At 47.7% G+C, this 19,812-nt stretch overlaps 1 protein-coding gene across 1 annotated transcript in view; it reads left to right on the top strand.

Annotated features, from left to right (window-relative positions):
• LOC119184197 (neprilysin-1-like) overlaps positions 1-19,812 on the top strand; it is a 312,286-nt gene that overhangs the window by 163,676 nt on the left and 128,798 nt on the right. The window contains exons 19-20 of the mRNA XM_075885224.1: positions 9,484-9,588; positions 19,058-19,128. Of these exons, the coding sequence (XP_075741339.1) occupies positions 9,484-9,588; positions 19,058-19,128 (176 nt within the window). The remainder of the gene's footprint in view (positions 1-9,483; positions 9,589-19,057; positions 19,129-19,812) is intronic.

Here is a 19,812-nt window from a genome sequence, read left to right as displayed (position 1 = left end):
ATAATCTTGGCAACCTTCCATTGTAGGGGTAAACATCCTGTAGCATGCGTTAACGCATGCTAGGCGTAAACGTCTAGCATGCGTTAATATAGTCCTTAGGGTGACTAATAGATTCATCTTCTAGGTTACGTAGTGTCTTGTTCATAATGGAGTCAAAACCAGGAGCGGATTTGGTATTAAGGCGGTGTGGTACGGCACGAATCTCTGCTTCCGAAAATTCCTCGTCAAGAGTTGCTTTTGTATGACCGGTATAATCTGGGTGTAGTTGAGGAAGCGCTTGGGAGATATGTGTATTTGCTATATCTCGCAAGAGTTCTTCCTCTGTGCCTGTGTGATCATGGATGAGCCTATTGATATTTTGACGGTGGACTGCTTTGTTGTTCTCAGGGTATAATAGATGACGGATAAGGTGCCATGTTTTCCGAAACCTATTTGCTTGTCCATGGAGTTGCAAGTATCATGCCACTGTTGCTGGCTTAATTGTTTAGCATATGTTTCTATCTCTCTGTTGAGGAGCGCTATACGTTTCTGAAGGTTCCTGTTTATTTCTGGGTTTTCCATCTCTTTTGGAGTGATTGTCTCGCTTTTCACATATGTAGAAGTCGGCTGTCAATCTCCTCAAGGTGCGCCTCTAGGGGCACTGTTTGTGTAGCGTGATCAATGTCTTGTCTTAAAGTGTTGGTCCAACGTTCAATATCATCGATGGGCGAGACATTATTTTTTCGTGACTTGTGGAGCTTGGCCCAGTCGACTAGCTTATGTTTTGTTTTCCTGCCTGTTGGGGAGGGCCCCCTTTGATGTGGATATTAATGATGTAGTGGTCGCTACCTAATGTCTCTTGAGTGTTATGCCATGTTGTTGTGGGGGCACGTTTGACGAATGTGAGATGTGGTGTAGTGTCCTTGCTAGAACTGGTGCAGCCACGGGTAGGCAGGCTCTGTGATGAGAGTTAAGCCTTCGCTTTGGGTGTTGAGCCAGAGATCGCGACCTTTTGGGTGAGCATACTAATATCTCCAAGCTGTATATAGAACATTAAAATCGCCTCCTATTATAAAGAAATTCGAACCATTGATGTTGAGAGCGCTCTTAAAGAAGGTGCCACACCTGTGTTTTTTGTGTTCAGGGTTACTGTATATGTTAAGTATGAAGATGCTAGTGTGTGTTTTGCGGTGTGGTATGAGTTCAATTGAATGTTATCGATGTGCCTAATTTTAGTATCATGTTGTATAACGGAGTGGTCTCTGCGGACCAGGGTTGTAAGGGTGGTAATATCTCCAGTGGCACAGCCAATTGCGTGGTACTCTTCTAATTTGGCGAAAGCATGCAACTCCTGTAGAATAATTATATCTGGCTTGTTCTTATCATGCACGTATTGGGTTAAAACAGCTTATTTATTCGTGTAGCTTCGACCATTCTACTGCGAAATGATGTAAGTAGGTTTCTTAGCATTGGTGAGAAGGGGGGAGGTATAAATGTTGACGGCTGAATCCAACCGGCGGTTGGCAAAATGGGTAGCAATGGTTGAGTTCCGGATGCCATTCCGTTCGATGGCTGCGAGGAGGTACACGACCCCACTGCTATCAGTTTTTGCTTAAAGTGCTCATTTTGCTGTTGTAATAAGTAAGCGTATCTACACGATTGGTGAGTGTAGGTATGAGGCGAAATGTTGTGGTCATCCATGCACTGCATTCTTCAACTGATTTAATCAGGTCCACAAGAGTTGGATCACTGATAGTAGTGCGTGTAGATCTCTCCTCACTATCCGAAGTTTCCGCTTCACGTTTAGGGGGTGGGGGGTTGCACCCTCCTCCATTTGTTCCAGAGGTGTTTCAGGCACGGTTTGTAGGGGGATATTTACTGCATGTGTAAATGCTGCTGGGTTCTTAAATTTTCGAAGCTCCTTTTTAAGCATGCGGTTTTTTTCTCGCTTAAAGCATTAATTTTCTGATTGCATTGACCAAGCGATTGTTTGAGTTGAACTATCTCTGAATCTAACTTTTCAATGCCACCGAGGTAGCAAATTTCTTCGTCGAGAACATCGTCTTGCGTCACGGAGCTCCAGAGGTCCTCATCACAGACAGAGGTACAGCCTTTACGGCGGACCTAACTCAGGCAATCCTGAGGTATAGCCACACAAGTCACCGCCGGACCAGCACCTACCATCCACAGACAAATGGCCTCACCGAGCGTCTCAACAAGACCATCGTCAATATGCCGGCCATTGTTACGACCGGGGTTTGCAGGCACCGGAGGTCCTGGATGAAGTTGTCGAAGCAGGAGGGAGAGAGACTTGATGAGGGTTTATTTACGTTATACACAAGGTGAGCTCTCGTACATGACGAGCTCTTTCTTGCATGGCGAGCTCTCGAATCTGGCGTTCCTCTGCGTGGCGCTCCTTCGAATGAGCCGGGTAGCTCATTATAAAGGGTATGTGCTCCCCAGATCCCTAGATCAGGGAACACGTGCAGATGGTACTGTCCAATCACAGACCACACGAAACTGGCGAGAGGGACGAGCGTGCACGGTCCACGTGAACGTACAATATTGAGGCGTGACTCTGCTGTCCAAAGTGGCGCCAGCGGGGCTCTTCCTCGTCGTGTGTGTGGCGCTGGTCGAGGGGACCCAAGCTCATGACAGCATACTTCAAAGGGTCTGCCGAAATCCTGGCTTAATTATCGGGGCGATTTGCGGCGGCTGCCGCGGTCCCTTTCAAGGAAGATGCTGTATTTGTTGTCCTTTCTTGGACGCCTTACGGCGTCGTGGCGACACGACGTCTCACCCTCCGTCTAGGAGGGACAATGCCTGGCGGTCAAAGGCAGCCGGCCGGTCGGCTACTTGTTTGAGGATGCAAAGAGCGCTGCTTACTCTTCAGCTCTGGCGCAAGTCACAACACTATGTACGTCGACGTCGAGCACAAGACGTGGGACGAAATTCTTCTGCACGTGACCTTCGCGTACAACACGGCCGTCCAAGAAACGATGCAGATGACGCCGTACAAGCTGGTGTACGCAAGAAGCCCAGCCACGATGCTCGATGCCGTGTTACCCAACGTCAGCGACCAAGAAAACATCGATGTGACTGTCTATCTCCAGTGCGCCGAAGAAGCTCGACAACTCGCCCGCCTGCGCATAAAAAATTAGCAGAGGTTGGACAGCCACCGTTACAATCTTCGACGAAGCTACGTAGAATAGCAGCCCGATACGCCGACGAGCACTGCGCGAAAAACTTCTGTGACGGTACTTCGGACCGTATTTAGGGTAGTTGGACGTCTCGGCGCACTCAACTACGAGGTTGTCCCCAATGGCATCACGAACTCTCAACGGCGCCGTGCACGACCTGAAGTCGTCCTTGTCGTGCGACTCAAACCGTTTCATGCGCGTGAAGGAACATATTGACTGTATTATTTGTTGTCTCTCTATAATTGTGATTTATTGCTTATGCCTATTATGTTGTACTTTTTGCCTTGTTATTTTTATGAATCTTGCTTTCGTATTTTCTTCTAAGCATTGAGACGATGCCTTCTTCAGGAGAGGGTGATGCCACGTTTCGTCCTCAAGATTTGGTATCGCATCGTTTCACTGCCAATAATTCTCAGCGCAAACCACGCCTACACTGTTCGAGAAACTTCGGGGTGGCAGTAGATCATTTTGTTAAGACCACGCCCACTTTGTGAACATTACAGATTATTCTGGAACATACGTCGCCGCTAGCGATAACGCTCGAATATTTGATGGCAAGTGTATAAAGGCCGACACAATTCACCGCTTCTAAGTTGATCGACGGCAACCGCTCTGTTCGCCCTGTTCGCTGCTATCAGTGCTAGTGCCTTACTTTCCTTTTGCGGCGGCACAAGTTCGGCCCGAATAAAGAGTTTCCTCCTTGACCTGGAGTCTGCACCCTTCGTTCACGTCACGACCCCGTGACAATGCCTCGTACAAAATGTTGAAAGAAAATTTATTTGTTCTGTATTGTTTGCGTATGAATGATGCTATAGATTTTGGTGCTGTAGAATGCTACTATAGATCGCGTCGTGCGTTGATGAAATCATTTCGTATATGCGCATGATGGGAAATTTACGGCAGCGGAGGAAGCATGTGAGGAGAGTCGTTACGTCACTTGCATGATGGTAAACGTGATACCTTTAGCAAAGTATACTTTATAAAAAAAACCGACCAAAAGCACGATAACAGCGAAAGAACCAGGCAGGACCAGTGCTGGGCTAACAACAAAATATTTATTTAAAAAATCCCCCACACGCGTGAATCATCAGCGCATGCGTAAATTGGCTATATGAGCCCAGTGCGCTGCACATTTAACAATACAAAGCCAATAATTAGGCATGTAAAGGTGTCGCAAACGGCGCACTTCCACAAAATGCCAAAATATCAACGCCACGTGCGCCCGTTGACTAAAAACTGGCGGTTTGCATAACATATGTCACGTTGCCTTTTTTATTATTTTTAAAGGCTTCGCAACATTTATGGTACATGCTATTTCTCAATTCCATTTTTTTATGAAACCCCCATTTGAAATCGGGCGCGCAGCTACAGCCTTTGCAGTGCAGACGTACGTGAGTTTCGAACTTCTCTTGTTATGCGGCCGTGTCTACAAAGGTCAGAAGAGCTGACCAGCTTCAATGACATGTTGCGTGAACAGCGCATTATACTCCCTACGGGTACTGGTGGAAACTCACCTCTGCGCTGCAATGGCTCTGCGTTCCTGGTTTCAAATCAATAAGTGTCATTGGCAAAGGAATAAAAATAGGCTTGAACGTAAAGTATTTATAGCCTTCAAAATAAAACAAAATATGGCAAAGAATCATGTGTAAATCATCCATCAGTTTTCTTTGCAGATAAAGAATTCGCGTTGCTACATAGTGATTGTACGGCAGCGTCTAGACTCTAGTGTTTAATGAACGTGAGCTGTTTGTGACACCTTAACACTTGTGCACTTTTAGGTGTGCATCTGTGAAATGACTCAGATAGCCTATTTATGCACACGTTGCTGGGTTGTATGTGGGTGGGCTTTCTGCAACGAACATTGTGTTTGAAGTCCAATGCTGGTTCTGTGTGGTAGTTCTCCTTTGCTGTCTTTGGGTCTTTCGTTGGACTCTTCTTCCGAATGTTATGAAGCACCTAACACAGCAAGCTGTTCTAGTGCTGTCTTGTTTCAAACATTGCTGGGACAAATCGGCATCTAGGTCTAGTTGTTAGCCGAATTTACTGAGAGATATAAAACGGTTGAAGTAAGGTGCAGATAGCTCGGTTCGATTGTCTGGCGAGTTCATGACAAAACGGAGTAAACACAACACATTACACTCCCACACTTTAGATTTTTTTTCCGCATGCATTCATGTTCTGCCCAGTACTTCACACGAAGTTTTTGGTGATCCCAGTCTCGCCCGATTCCTGACCTTGCTGAACCTATCAAGAGAGACTTGTTTGTTTGATAGAGCATATTTCATTTGTTGTGTTTTCCCCCATTCTTTCTTCAGTAAAGACTGTGTTCCAGTTCCATAATTGACTTTTCTAAATACGTATGCCACAAACAGCTGGCTTTTGCTCATTTAGACGGCTGAACAATATAACCAACGGCTTGGATTCATACTCATGGAATCTCTTCTACATTCAGTAGCCTAGATCTTCTATTTTGAACTGTCGCTGTTCCTTAGCTCGCTTTCATAGTTCTATTAATTGTTATTCGAATACTGACTGTCCACACCATTTATTCATACATATTGTGTGAGAGGGAGTCTATAGACTTCATCATCAGCCAGAATATGAAAGTCCTCGCCAAACACCGCCATTGACGCCTTCACTGACGTGAATTCACTTAACTTCAATGAACTTAAAAATTAGCTTAAAATTTACATTAATTTGGAATCCAACATTACCTGTATGCGTTATTGAGAGCACAGAAAAAGTTTTTCTGGTCCAGTTATTTAACTGTAACCGGCAGGTAAATCGATCGCAATGTGTTTGCTAGAGGGCACAATTAAGAAAGGACCGACGATTTACTGATTACAGAATAATTAAGAAAGGACTAACGATTTACTGATCACAGAATAATCTCCCATAGAAAGGCTGGTTTATTGAAAGAACGTTTTTCGTACAATGGCGGCCACTGTTAGAGAGGACGCGAAGCGGGTCACCGCACTCCACGGAGTGCCACGATGGCCGCCGTGCTAAATATTGCAGCGCAAGCGCAGTCAGCGCCACAGCCGCAGTTAGTGTTCCCTTTAACAGTAGCCGCGACTCTACATAAAGGGCGCGCTAATCAGTTCGTACATCGGCGGCGGCGGTGGCGGCGCAGTAGTAACTGTCGACGCCGGCGTGCCGACGTCTCGACGCACACCTCTAGTTGGGAGGAGCCTGCACCTGCGGTGGTTGAGGGAGACAGTGACGTCAACGCGCAGCTGTGACTTGACCGACCGACTTGGCATCGTTCCAACAACTGCGGCGGAGGGAACGCGATGCGGCGCGTTGGCACGTAGACATGGATGGGCAGCCTTACACAGGCTAGTGATAGAGCTGCTTCCCATCTAATAGGCGTATAGTTTGTTGTCTCGTTCGAAACCTGACATCTCTCGGTCTTACTCCAACTCTTCGACAACACGAGTTGATGGCAGCGGTGAACAAGAGGTCGCCTGGCACGCGGTGAGAGCCACGAATAGACGAACATGCCAGACAGAAGGAAAAAGGACGCTCAACAAGCAGCGGCTGCAAAATGGCGCCAACTTTTTCAAACCGTTCGTGTCAAACTACAAGGGAAGTAGGACATCTGAGACACAAATGACTGGAAACGTCGGGTCGTAAGGTAGGAATACTATCGGGTTGTGTCAGAGTTTCACCTTCGTGAACACAGGTAAACATGCTCATGTATGCGATGGGCAAGGTAGTGAAGGCTCTGTTTGGAGTTGCATAAGTCAGTTGCCAGACTGGGGAGTCTGCATTGCCAGACTGCCACCAGCTTTGACAGATAAATATGCACCTGTAGCTTTGCCTTTTCCGTGAGGGCTCTGTGTCATCCGTGGTGCATTTCGCGAGTGTTTGTGCGACGTCAGCCGTATTATTGAACGGAATGGAGTGTTGCAGAAGTCGGGGCGTGTGCCCGCTGAGCAAATAAAAGGTCGAACTCGATTGCCTCTCAGAAGTAGGGAATACACGCAAAACGACGCGTATAAAGGTCATACTCCGCCCAGGAGGCGCTGCGAAAAACGCTGCCACCGGTGCCGCCGTCGCCGCGCTGGACATAACTGCATGCTATGCAAAGAGAGCCGTCAGCAAGTGAACGTCCATAACCCTCCCGCTTTGTTGGTGTTCAGGGGCGCTTTCCTGAAGATAAGGAACCTCGAAATCTCCTTCTTCAGCCTAGCCTCGCTTCAGAAAAGTAGGTGGTTCATCGAAGCGAACTGCGGATAGCATGCAATACATGTTTCAGTTATTTCCGCCTGCTGCAACTGGCAATTTAAATGCAAGCGAACATAGCATGACATCGAGTTCGAAGCAAGCTCTCCGACGTGCTTCCTGTAAGCCTAAATGTGTTAAGTTTGGTCATGACTCTACAGTATACGTACTACGCGAGCAATTTACGAAGCTAATGGCCCAGTTGCATTTCTCGCTTCCTGTGCGTTTTTATTACGTATCCCAGAAGTTCTGTTGACGGTTTTGTTTTTTTTTTCGTTTCTATATACTGCAAATGCGAATACAGGCGTGTCCGCTTTTTCGGTGCACAACAAAAGGCAAAACGGAGGCCTCCAATACACATCCGAAAATCGCGCAGATCAACGGCAAGGAACATTTCATTGGGGTCGCGCACAACACTTTGCGATATACTTACATGGCGTACGTGTTAGCATTCGCTAGTTAAAACCGGAACTTAGAGCCTTCTAAGGCTACGTGCGTGATGCTGTGTGATGGCCACCATTTCAGATTATCGGTGGTCGGGGCGTGTGCGATGTTTATCGCGCAGTCAGCGGCTCCATTGAGCTTCATAATGTTACCACGCTTCTCCATCAAGGCTACCCAAGACAATAGCAGGAGACCTACATTCTCGCATTTTCTCGTGCGAGAGAAAGTGGGTGATTCGCGTACCCAGCCCATGCGCCATGGTCCGCACTCTCGCCGTTCTGCTTCACAACAACGTCAGAAATTGGTGAAACTGACATCTTTTACGTCCGTGTCTATTCACAACGCAACAGTTTAGCTTCGTAGAGCGCGGCTCGAGCTGTTGCGTCTGCTCCTTTCGCCGTCTTTCTGGCGAGTGAGCAAGCGAGCTCTTCAAGCCAGTTCAATGATGCGTCGGATTTGCGGGGAGAAATTCGTAGCTCTCTTTCTGGGTGTCCAATGCGCAAAGACACCTAATATTTAGCTCAATCGTTATTTCGCACTCGCCTGTTGCACCTGGTTGCGCTGCAAACTGTGCAAGGGGGTCGGGCTGTGCGCTACTTGAAACTGCGGTGACAGATGGCGCTATGTGTCTGCAAAGCTCCAGGGTCTCAAAGGGACTGAATTTGTGCGCCGCGTTTTAATACATCGGACTCGTATCGTCGAAGCACGGAATATCTCCGTAGCTCTGCGTGCCTAGTCAACAGCGCACAAATCCGTGTTTCCTCGCAGAGTGCACATCATACAATTAAGAGGTCGGATTCGATCGTGGCTCCGAATTCGGGAATGTGCGCGCGACGCCGCGTTTGAGTACACGCGCTCAAGGAGAACTGAATTTGTGCGCTGTGTTTCAATACATCGTAGCCGTGTCGCTGAAGCACAAAATAGCTCCATGGCTTTTTTGTGTCTCCCAACTTGAGAAAGTCACTGGACCGACAAAAAATTGAGCCGAACGAAAGAGTTATCGCTGCCACAGGAGCCTTCTTTGCAGCTCGGGAGAAAACGTATTTTTCTGGGGGAGTCATGAAGTTGGAAGATCACTGGGTTAAGTGTACATAGTTGAAAGGGGACTATCTTGAGAAATAAATTGACATCATTTCAAAATTTTTGTTTTTCTTTGAAGTCTAAGTACTTATCCGACCACCCTCGTGTATATAGACGCACGCATGTATACACAGCACGCACCAACGTAGGTAAGGTATGGTAATTCCATTCGCACACACCCCACCACCGGAAAAAAATTCGTAGCTACACCTCTGCAAAGAGTCACACTCGCGCACAGCTAATGAAAACAGGAAACAATTAAAGCCAAAGGGGCATTATTTGTTTCGTCGAAGACAATGAAATCAGCCGGAAAAGGTCTGGCCTTTCCTGCGTCGATGTGCGAGTCATGGGCGTTCATGAGATTACCTCGAGGTGCTGCGTATCTTATGGAGTGTGCAATGAGCAAGTATATTTCAATCGTGACTCCTAAATATTAGCAGATGGTATTGCGCATGCGGTCCGGAGAATAGCATTCGGAGCCGATTTCAGACTGAATCGCCGATTTCCTTCGCTTAAAGGAAGTCTTCAAAGGGAGTGCTCCCGTTCTGTGCAGGCCTATCGCACGTTCATGGCCCGCTATGAAGGCGAGTCGGAGTTCAGCTCGCTGCCCCGGGTGCGCTTCTCTCAGAACCAGCTCTTCTTCCTTTACTTCGCTAAGGTGAGCATTTACGATTTGTGCGTGCTTTACAACCTCCGCAGTGTGACCAAGTATTTCACTTTCTGCAACTGTATACGCTGAACCTAGCTCATCCACGATTTCAGTGTGTTTCATCGCTGCTCTAGAGGAGCCGAGAAGACTTGTATGCTTGCGTTGTCGCACGAAACTTTTGTGAGAGATGCGCTACCACGCTTTCCGAAGCGGTTTCGGAGAGCTGATCGGGGCTATGCAAGAACCCCGGCGTGCTCTCACGTTACTGTAAAACTCGCTTCAGCTAGCGATTCGTAGTCATTAAGTTTTGTCTACAAGGGCCGGCAGCATGAAGATGGTTTAACCAGCTGACCAAAATGTCACCCCTTACGCTGCCATTTGAAACATTTCACATGTGGATCATTTCTGCAGGTGATTTTGGCGTCACAATTAAAAAAAAAACACGTCCGTATTGCTCTCCAGAATTGCTCAAATATGATTCTGAGAGTTTGTTCTGTGGGTCAGGTTTTACCACGTGTTGACAAAACAAAAAAGTGCATCAGACCAGTCTCGTCTCTGGTTTATTCGCACAAAGCGGCGAGTGAATAACGCGTGTACCGCGTCTTTAACAAAATCACAAACGTGTTATTCTTTGTGAAGCCACGTGTGTGACACGCATGCTATAAAACTATGCACGATGGCATATACGACTTGAAACATGGATTCGCGGCGGTAGTGAATCCTTCGTACATGTGCGTGCGCGATGTCGGAACATAAAGAGCGTGGCCGCGACAAATAGCATTGTTGCTGTATATTTGCCTACTTCAGTGCGATCTTTTATGTGGTTTTTGCATGAAGACGTAAGTGATGGCACATCCAATGAAGACCGCTCGTGACACCGACGCCGAACGTTTCGCCTATAGCGAAACGTTCGGCGTCGGTGAAAAAAACAGTGACACCAAATCACTGATTGACATCATCCACGGCGTGAAATAACAGGTCATATAGTAGTAAAGAAAATAGGCTATGGACACTCAAAAATGCCGTGGACATATGCCACAGCTCGAAACAAATTGCAGCACTTTCTTAGAACTACTGAAAAGAAAGGGGTCATTGCTATTTAATATATTCAAATATTTTTGCGATAATGATGTGACACATGGAAATGGTCTGATGCCATTTTCACTTTTTTAGACACAATAATAATGAGAACGAACAGACAATATTACCACAAAAAGTATATTTATTAGAATTAGTTTCAATGTAAATGTGAATAAAGAAAAGTCGACGAAGATTGTAGCCGGTAGGATCCAAACCTGCGACCTTCGAGTTACGCGCCCAATGCACTGAGTTACGGTGGCACTTATCCACCCGTCCACTTTATAGGGTATATGTGTGCATTAAGCGTGAGACCATCAATCAGCGGCGAATGCGGAAAACTCTTTCTTGCCTTTTTGCATCACGTGACACCAAATAGGCAAATAAGTTTTCTTCTTGCGTTCCGTCTTCTCTAACGAGCGCCGAAAAGGCCAGGCAGTCCCCACACGCACCTCTACTATACCTCACTGCTTCCTCGAGCAAGTGGCCGGAAACAGCTGCTTTACAAATATTGGGGACCCTTAAGCTTCGCCTTTAAGAGTTGAACGCAGTAGCGAAATCCGGCTCCTAGTGCGCCCTTCAACAACTAAGTGCATACTTATTATGTTTTGTTACGTGCACACACGCACGCACGCACGCACACACACATGCACACACACATGCACACACACATGCACACACACATGCACACACACATGCACACACACATGCACACACACACACACACACAAACACACACACAAACACACACACAAACACACACACAAACACACACACAAACACACACACAAACACACACACACACACACACACACACACACACACACACACACACACACACACACACACACGCGCGCGCGCGCACACGCATGCACTCAGTAGTTCGTACCAGCACTCGCGCTCGAATGGCACATACAGGTTTTTGATCTAAGGAAAGACTCGCATGGCCTCCAATATACGCCGCGCGCTCGCCGTCTCGGAGGCCGTAAAGAGGCTCACACATAGCGGCATACTATCAAGCGTTAGCTGTTTGCTTGATCAACACCTCTGGAAATGTATGATATATTTTCCACCGGATGGACAGAATTGTCCATTTTTAGAGCTGTTTGAAAGTTCCTGTGTGTTTTTAGCGGCGGTGGCTGCGTTATCCCGGCTTTTTTTGACGTAGTTTGAGGCCTCCCAAATGCGCCTATACAAATCGCTGAATGGGCTCGTCTTCGTCTTGACACCTGTCGAACAAAATGCGTTAAAGGGGCCCTGAAACATTTTTAAAGTAACCATGAAATGAAATTACTAGAAGAGCTTATTGCCTCATGAATTTAACGCCACAAAAATTTTAAGAGTCCGTCCAGTGCGAGTGGAGGTACAAAGGTTTGTCGCGTGCTGCAATTGCACTATCTCTTCTCTCGTCCCGAAGAAAGCGCTGGAAGCTAAGCAGGGCAAGGTCGCAGGGGCAAAGAAACTGCCGCTCAACGTGACCTTGAGCTTTTTTTTTTCGAATGCGTGGCTTTTCAGTGCGATAGCGTGCGCACGCGTACAGAAGTAGCGGCGATCTCTTTAACTTGCTTTTTCGCTCACAGCCAACGAGGCCAACGCTGACGGCGGGATTTCTGCGACATGAGCTCTCTAAGGCTATCACGTTAATGCAAAGCGTACGCGGTTAAACGCACTTTGAAGAGTTAGGGAGACGCTGCCGGGCAACGCAACGCTGCGGACGCGCTTAACGTCGGCTCTGCCTTTTATGAATGGGTTCCGCAGTTTTATCAAGTCAAATACCTGGCAATCGACCACCACCGGATAGAGCGGGTCCATCCGAACGCTTTGACACCAAAAACCTAGGTGAGAGACTCTTTTTGAAGCTTTTTCGATGTGAAAAACCACCCGAGTTACAAGTGTGTCCAGCTAAGCCTACACAGACAAGGCCGATGCCGGCCTCGGGAAGGGTGATCAACGGTGCCGAGTTGTAAGCCAAGGGATCGGACGCACCTCCGAAATGGACGTAGATGATGCAGAAGTGGGGGAAACTCTAAGTAATGATACCAGAGAGGACGATAGGGATCCAACGAGACGAGACGCTGACGGCGACGCGGAGGGCTAGATCGAGGTCACGCATAAAAGGAAGGGCCGTGTCAGCTCTGGCGAAGAGACAGCACAGAAAGGCACCCGCTCGAGAAGTCCGACGCGCAGAGGTGGGAAGAGCATCGTGAGCAAGATTTTACAAGCAAGCAAGATGCCGAGGCTACCTGCAGATGACAGCAAGATAATCGTCAGACCAAGAGACGGGCTGAGCATTAGACACACGTGCACAGCTAGCCTTGACGAAGCGATATGGCAAGAAGCAGGTGTGAGCAACGACAAAATCTTCACGATCTGCCCCAACCCTACACAAAATATCCTGGTGATCAGCACACCGGATGAGAAGACGGTGACGAAATTTGTCAAAATCAAGGATTTAAAAATCAACGGGAGGAAGTACGAGACCAACGCGTACGTCTTGGCACCGGAACACATGGCCAAGGGGATAATCCACAACATTCCCCTGAAGTACACACATGATCAGCTCATGCATGCACTGGTGAACGCGAAGAACCCCTCATTGGCGTATGCCAAGAGACTGGGGAGCACGACCACCATGATACTACTGTACGAAGGCAACAGGGTCCCCATGTGGGCTTACTTCAACAGCATCATGATGAAAGTTTCCCTCTACCGGAAGCAAATAGACTTTTGTAAAGAGTGCGGGAGGCTCGGACACAGGCCCGATGTGTGCCCAAGACCGACAGACAAGTTGTGCCCGGCGTGTGGTGCCAAAAATCCTACCAGAGACCATGAATGCACTCCCAAGTGCAAGCTCTGCGGAGACGCACACCCCACAGCAGACCGGACTTGCAGGGCTAAATTTAAGACGCCATACTTCGTAAAGCAACGAAGGTGGGGTGCGAGCAGAAACGAGGAAGAACTTCAGCGGGAAGCCGACTCACCAGACCAGGACACCTGGGGAAGCAGCAACACACAACCAGCCCGTCAACCCATATCAAGGTCCAGATCCAGATCCAAGTCCAGGCTGGGAGCCTGGGGACTAAGTCGCTTGAGGTCAAGGTCCAGAAGCAGACCCAGGACCAGGAGCGGGCGGAGATCCATTTCGAGGGGAAGGACGCCCGAAGCGACAATGAAGCAGGAAGGAGAACAGAAGACGCCAGACAAGGTGGGCTGGTCAGACGTAGTGGCCAATCGCGATTCGGCAAGGTCTGGCAATAATAGTAACGCTAGGGATAATTACAGAGACATAGAGAAACGCGCAGAGAGATACAGAACGGAAAACGAGCTACTCAAACAGGAGCTAGAAAAAGCAAAACAGTGAATCAGCTAAAAAATTGATGAACTACAGCAAACACTTAATGAAATACTCATGAAGATGCAGATACAGACGTAACCTCCGTCTACCGCCATCGCGGCCTTCTCCACGCCAGTGACCAAAACCACAGGGGAGAGAGAGAATGAGGAGGTAGAAATGGTAGCAGTGGAAACACAGCAACCAGGCACCAAGCGAAAAATCCCGCTGACAAAGACCAAAGAGCGAAATGACTCAGAAAAAGAGGTCAAGAGGCCCCGTTCTAGCACGAAAAGAACAGACGTCCTCAAGGACATGATAAACAAACTGTCGGACAAAATGGAGAAAATGTTCGAGATACTGGTCGTGCGACTTAGCGACAGTGAGGCGGAGAGTAAGGCGCTGGCACTAAAATACGACAAGCGGCTCGAAGAGCTAGAGAAGAAAATTTCTTAGACATGGCGGGCACCAAAATGAGAAAAGTCGTCATATGGCAGTGGAACTGCCGTGGCTTTTCTAATAAAAAAGCATCGATGGCGCAACTAATCAAAATCACCACAAAAAGAAAAAAAACGTGACGTGATTATTTTGCAGGAGACATTCGACCACGCCGAAATTTCCGGGTATGCCACCCACAAACAACGCACAGAAGGAAAAGAGAGAGACATAGTCGTGACCACATTAGTGAAGAAGGGGCTAGTTGCTATCCCACACATTACGAAGCAAGTCACGGATATGAACCACATTCTTATAAAAGTCCTGCCACGCAGCAAAAGGGAGAGCAGCACTTTTGTCCTAAACGTATACAGCAGCCCTTCTAAAAAGGGCCTAAAGCATAATTTCGAAGAACTAATTAACGAAACGGTGAACATCGCAGGCGACAACTGACTTGTTATTGGAGGCGATTTTAACGCTCCACACACGCAGTGGGGATATGGGCACTCGTCGAAGAAAGGAAAAAATCTTGCCGACCTCATCGAAAAGGCCGAACTAACCATTCTGAATGAGCCAGCCTTGCACACCAGAATCGGTGTAGGTTCGCACAGAGACACCACGCCGGACCTAACCCTCTGCAAGAACGCCGAGCGAATCACGTTGAAAAACACCTTTGAAGACTTGGGAAGTGATCACAGGATTCTCAGCATCGCCCTATGCAATCCTCCCACCAGGAATTGCAAACGGACAATCAGGCGCGTAGATTGGGACAAATTCCGCAAAAGCAGAAACGAGAAAGAACAGGGACCCATCAAAACATAGAAGAATGGAGCAGGGAACTTCTACGAGACGTAGAAAAAGCCACAACCGAAATGGAGTGGGATGACTGGTTGGCTCGACGAGAAGAGGAAGATGAGTGTGGCGGAACCCTCTCAATGCGGATGGACAGCAGGCTTGCACACGTTGTCGAAGCCAAAAAATCTATTCAGAAATGGCTGCATAGGCAAAAACACAATCGAAATTTAAGGAGAAAACTCGCCGAGCTAAACAAACACATCGAAACACACTGTACCCAGCTATCCCATCAGGAATGGGACGACGTGTGCGATGCCATGGACGGCAACATAAACACAAGCAAGACATGGAAATCCTCAAGCACCTGCTGGACCCGTCGGCCACCAAAACGGCGGTGAAAGCGGAAATGACCAAGTTGAGACACAGGTATAAAGGGAACATCCATCAGATGGGTGATGAAATCGTCAAGCTCCATCTCGGCAGACCCCCGGCAGTCGAACACCAGGAATACTCGGGTTCTCCCAACGAAGATCTTGACAGAGACTTTTCACAGCAAGAAGTCAGGGCGGTCCTGCAGACTATCAAGACCAAGTCTGCTCCAGGTCCCGACAATGTGTCCAACAAGATGCTCCGGAACCTGGACGACCAGGGAACGAGCCGTTTGACAGACTTCATAAATGAGTGGTGGAGAAACGGGAAGATACCCGACGAATGGAAGAAATCCGACTGGATCCTCATTCCTAAGTTGGGTAAACCCCTAGAAAATCAGAACATGTGGCCCATTTCCCTGACTTCTTGCGTCGGTAAAGTAATGAAGCATGCTTGCCTGAACAGGGTTAACGGCTACCTTGAGTCTAACAACGCATACCGTAGCAACATGATCGGCTTCAGAAGAGGGCTCTCCACACTAGATGCCATGATACAACTAAAGGAGCAAGTCACAGACCTCATTGGACGAGGCATGAGGGCAATAATTGGGCTAGATCTAAGGAAGGCCTTCGACATGGTCGAGCACTCAGCCATTCTAAAACGAATGGCTGAGTGCTCGTACAAGCGAGCGCACGTACAAGTACATACTTAACAGAAATTTTCTTGCGGGAAGAACTGCCACGATTAGACTGGACGAGGAGGAGAGCATCCAAGTGGACATTGGCAGCGCTGGCACACCGCAAGGGTCCGTCGTGTTACCGATGCTGTTTAACCTCGTCATGATGGGATTATCAGAAAAATTACAGCGAATCGAAGGCATCAATCACACAATTTATGCAGACGACATTACGATTTGGACTTTGCAAGACACCAGTGAAGGCAAGATGGAAAATAGACTTTAAGAGGCGGTGGATGCAGTCGAGAGTCATCTGGATGGCACCGGATTGGAATGCTCACCGGCGAAATCAGAACTGCTACTATACTACCCCAAAAGACTAGGCATACATTGCAGAAACGTAGCAGAGTTACACAAAAGAATCAAGATAACCACTAGAAATGGCACGGCGATACCTTTGGTTCAGAAGATCAGAGTCCTGGGTCTCTGGATCGAAGCCAGGGGAACCAATGGGGAAACTATAACGCGCCTGAAAAAGAAAGTCATGGCGGCCGTTAGGCTAATACAAAGAGTATCCAATAAACGAAGGGGCATTAAAGAAAGAAACGTTGTATGACTCGTCCAGGCCTTCGCGATCAGCCATGTCGCGTACGTAGCGGCGTTCGTCCACTGGAACAAAGCTGAGAAAGACAAAGTCGACTCGCTGATTAGAAAAGCGCACAGAGCTGCACTGGGTCTACCGCAATACACAAAGAACGAAAGGCTGCTACAACTCGGAGTACATAACACGCTGGACGAGATCGCTGAAGCACAAAGGATAGCGCAACTCGAACGATTGTCTGGAACCATGGCGGGTAGAGAAATCATAGAGAACATCTCCATTAATTACCACGGAATGAAAGGTCCCAAGGCGCAGATTCATCCAGACGTCCGGTCCGCGATAATTACGGAAAACATCCCCAAAAATATGCACCCTGCACACAACGTTGAGAAGCGAAAAAGCCGCACGAAAATGATCCTTAAAAACCACGGCACGCGGGAAGGTGTGCTTTTTGTAGACGCCGCCCGGTATTCCCGAAATAATAATATCAGTAATAGGGTTGTGCATGGCTCCTTCTTCGCAATGGCGGTCGTAGACACAAAAGAGAAGAGCTTGACCGCGGGCTCCGTAGGGTCTAGATCGTCGGAGGCAGCGGAAAAAATGGCCATTGCACTGGCCGTAGTCAATGGTCAAAAACACGACAGAATAATAATCAGTGACTCCAAGATGGTCATTAGGAATTTCACAAAGGGATGGGTCTCCACCAAAGCAGCCAAAATCCTGAACCGCAGAGCAGAAGACTTCCGGAACGGCAAAATTGTACCCAAATACCTCAAGTGGATCCCGGCGCACATGGGGGAATTAAACGTCGAAGACACAACCATCCCTCAAAACCTCAACGAGAAGGCCCACCGAACCGTGCGAGAACTAATCCACCACGACTCGGATAGCGACGGCCCGGCCCCCCGCACCCACCACAGAAGGGGGGGCGACTCCAGTGGAGGCGATGGGGACGATGGAGGCGATGACAATAATGAATATGCGATACAAGACGACAGAGACAGACTGGTCACGTATCATGACATATTGGCACACTATAAGCGACAACGAGAAGAATATCCGCCACCACACAAGCAGCTAGACAGTTCTCAAGAAACAGATTGGCGAAGATTGCAAGCCAGAACCTTTTCAAATCCAGTACACCTGAACAGAGTAAATTCCAGACAATACCCGCAAACAAGCTGTACCCTCTGTAAGCACGAACACGCAGATATGGCACATATCCTATGGCAATGCACACAGGTCACAGTACTATACCGAGAGGAGAATATAAAACCGGACCTTCTCGAGGATCGTTGACTAAGTGCGCTGACTAGCTCAGATCTGCACGACCAACTGTGGGCAATCCAGCGGGCCCGGACAGCGGTGGAAAGGCTACGCCTCACCGCACAAAACGTCGGGGTGGCCTGAGCCCGGGCCGGTAACCCTGCAGGGTTTCCTTTTTTTTAAATAAAGTTTTTCCGTCCGTCCGTTGAAGAGTTAGGGAGCCTTGATGTGCGCGTGTCTCAGTGTTTTAGGGTGGTGACAACTTTGATCATGGTGGCTTACAACTGGCTAAAACGGCCGCTATACGTGACGGGTCGCCATGTTGGTTCAGAGCGGTCACACATCTATATTGAAGGCAGCGTGGGCTCTGAATGCTGAAATGCTGTTTTCTGAAGTTAGCCGCTGTTTTGTAGAACAGGGAAAATGTGTTCGTGACTTGAGTTTGTTTAAAATACAGTTAAAGCAGTTCCCTTATTCTACCTGGTAGATCTTGCGCATTGGCGGAGTGAGGATCTTTAGGAAGCCTACAATGTAAGCAAAAATTAGCCGAGATGAGAGTTACACCAGCATATGAGCCCCCGAAACTTCCCTGCCCCAATTATTTACTCCTTGGTACGGAGTGAACTCGGCCCCTTGCTTAATGACGAAGTTTATGAATGACATGACCTTGGGAAACTCCCCACGGAGTTTCAGATCACATGGTTAAAGCTTCCTATGGGAGCTTTAAAATCGATTTTTGGTCGTGACGTGCGTATGTGTCTGTGTGTGTTTGTGTGCATGTACGGACATCTGTTTGCACGTCGGTGTGAAACACCAGTGTTTTGTGTGGCATGTCGTGTGAACATTTGTCGACAGGCAATAAAATTATCAGTGCAGCGAGGCTATTTGTAGATTTTTTGATCCGAAGGAGAACATTTCTCTTGGACAGAGTTGGTGTCATACTCGGCGTCGCGCTTACGAATACATCGAGGACGTCAATCAGCCGCCACCCGAACTCAGGTGAGAGCTCACTTCAAGCCATTACGTACTCTGAGACGCTGTATACACATGACGTAAGAATATATCTACTACATAAAAGGAGTAAAATCCGTGAAATTTCTTCAGATATTTTTCAGGACGAGGAGATAAATATTTTTATTCCACGTACAACTGCCTGTCGTACTCTATATATATAAACGTAGCGGGGGAAAAAGCACACTGGCTCTGTAGTAAAAACGGAAGCGAGAAAGCATATATATATATCTCTGTGTGTGTGTGTGTGCGTGTGTGCGAACTTTTGAAAATGTAAGGGTGCTTTTTTGTTAGGCACAATAATAATTTAAACTGGCAGACAATAATACAAGAGAAAGTATAGGAGACGTTATCAGCAGTAATTGTAATGCAAGTGTGAAGAAAGAAACGATAAATTTCCACCGGCAGGATATGAAACTGTTCGTTTGAATAAAGCGTCCTCTACCATAGAAGGACGATGGCGGTCATCTCCCAGTTCACTTTAGAGGGTGCACATGTGCATTTAAACGTGGAAAACTTAGTCCGAGCGTCACCGTTAACCAGCGCCGGCTTGATAAAGGCTAGTCTCAGGCCGAAAGGTCAGAATAAATGTTACGATTTTCTCTGTGACTTACTTTGATATGTTTCAACTAGTTAGCAGACAACATTCTAAAGACCATGTGTATATTCAAA

The sequence above is a fragment of the Rhipicephalus microplus genome, unplaced genomic scaffold, assembly GCF_043290135.1.
Source record: "Rhipicephalus microplus isolate Deutch F79 unplaced genomic scaffold, USDA_Rmic scaffold_90, whole genome shotgun sequence".
Classification (NCBI taxonomy): Eukaryota; Metazoa; Arthropoda; class Arachnida; order Ixodida; family Ixodidae; genus Rhipicephalus; species Rhipicephalus microplus.
The sequence above is the reverse complement of the archived record's forward strand: the minus strand, read 5'-3'. Positions and strand labels throughout refer to the sequence as shown.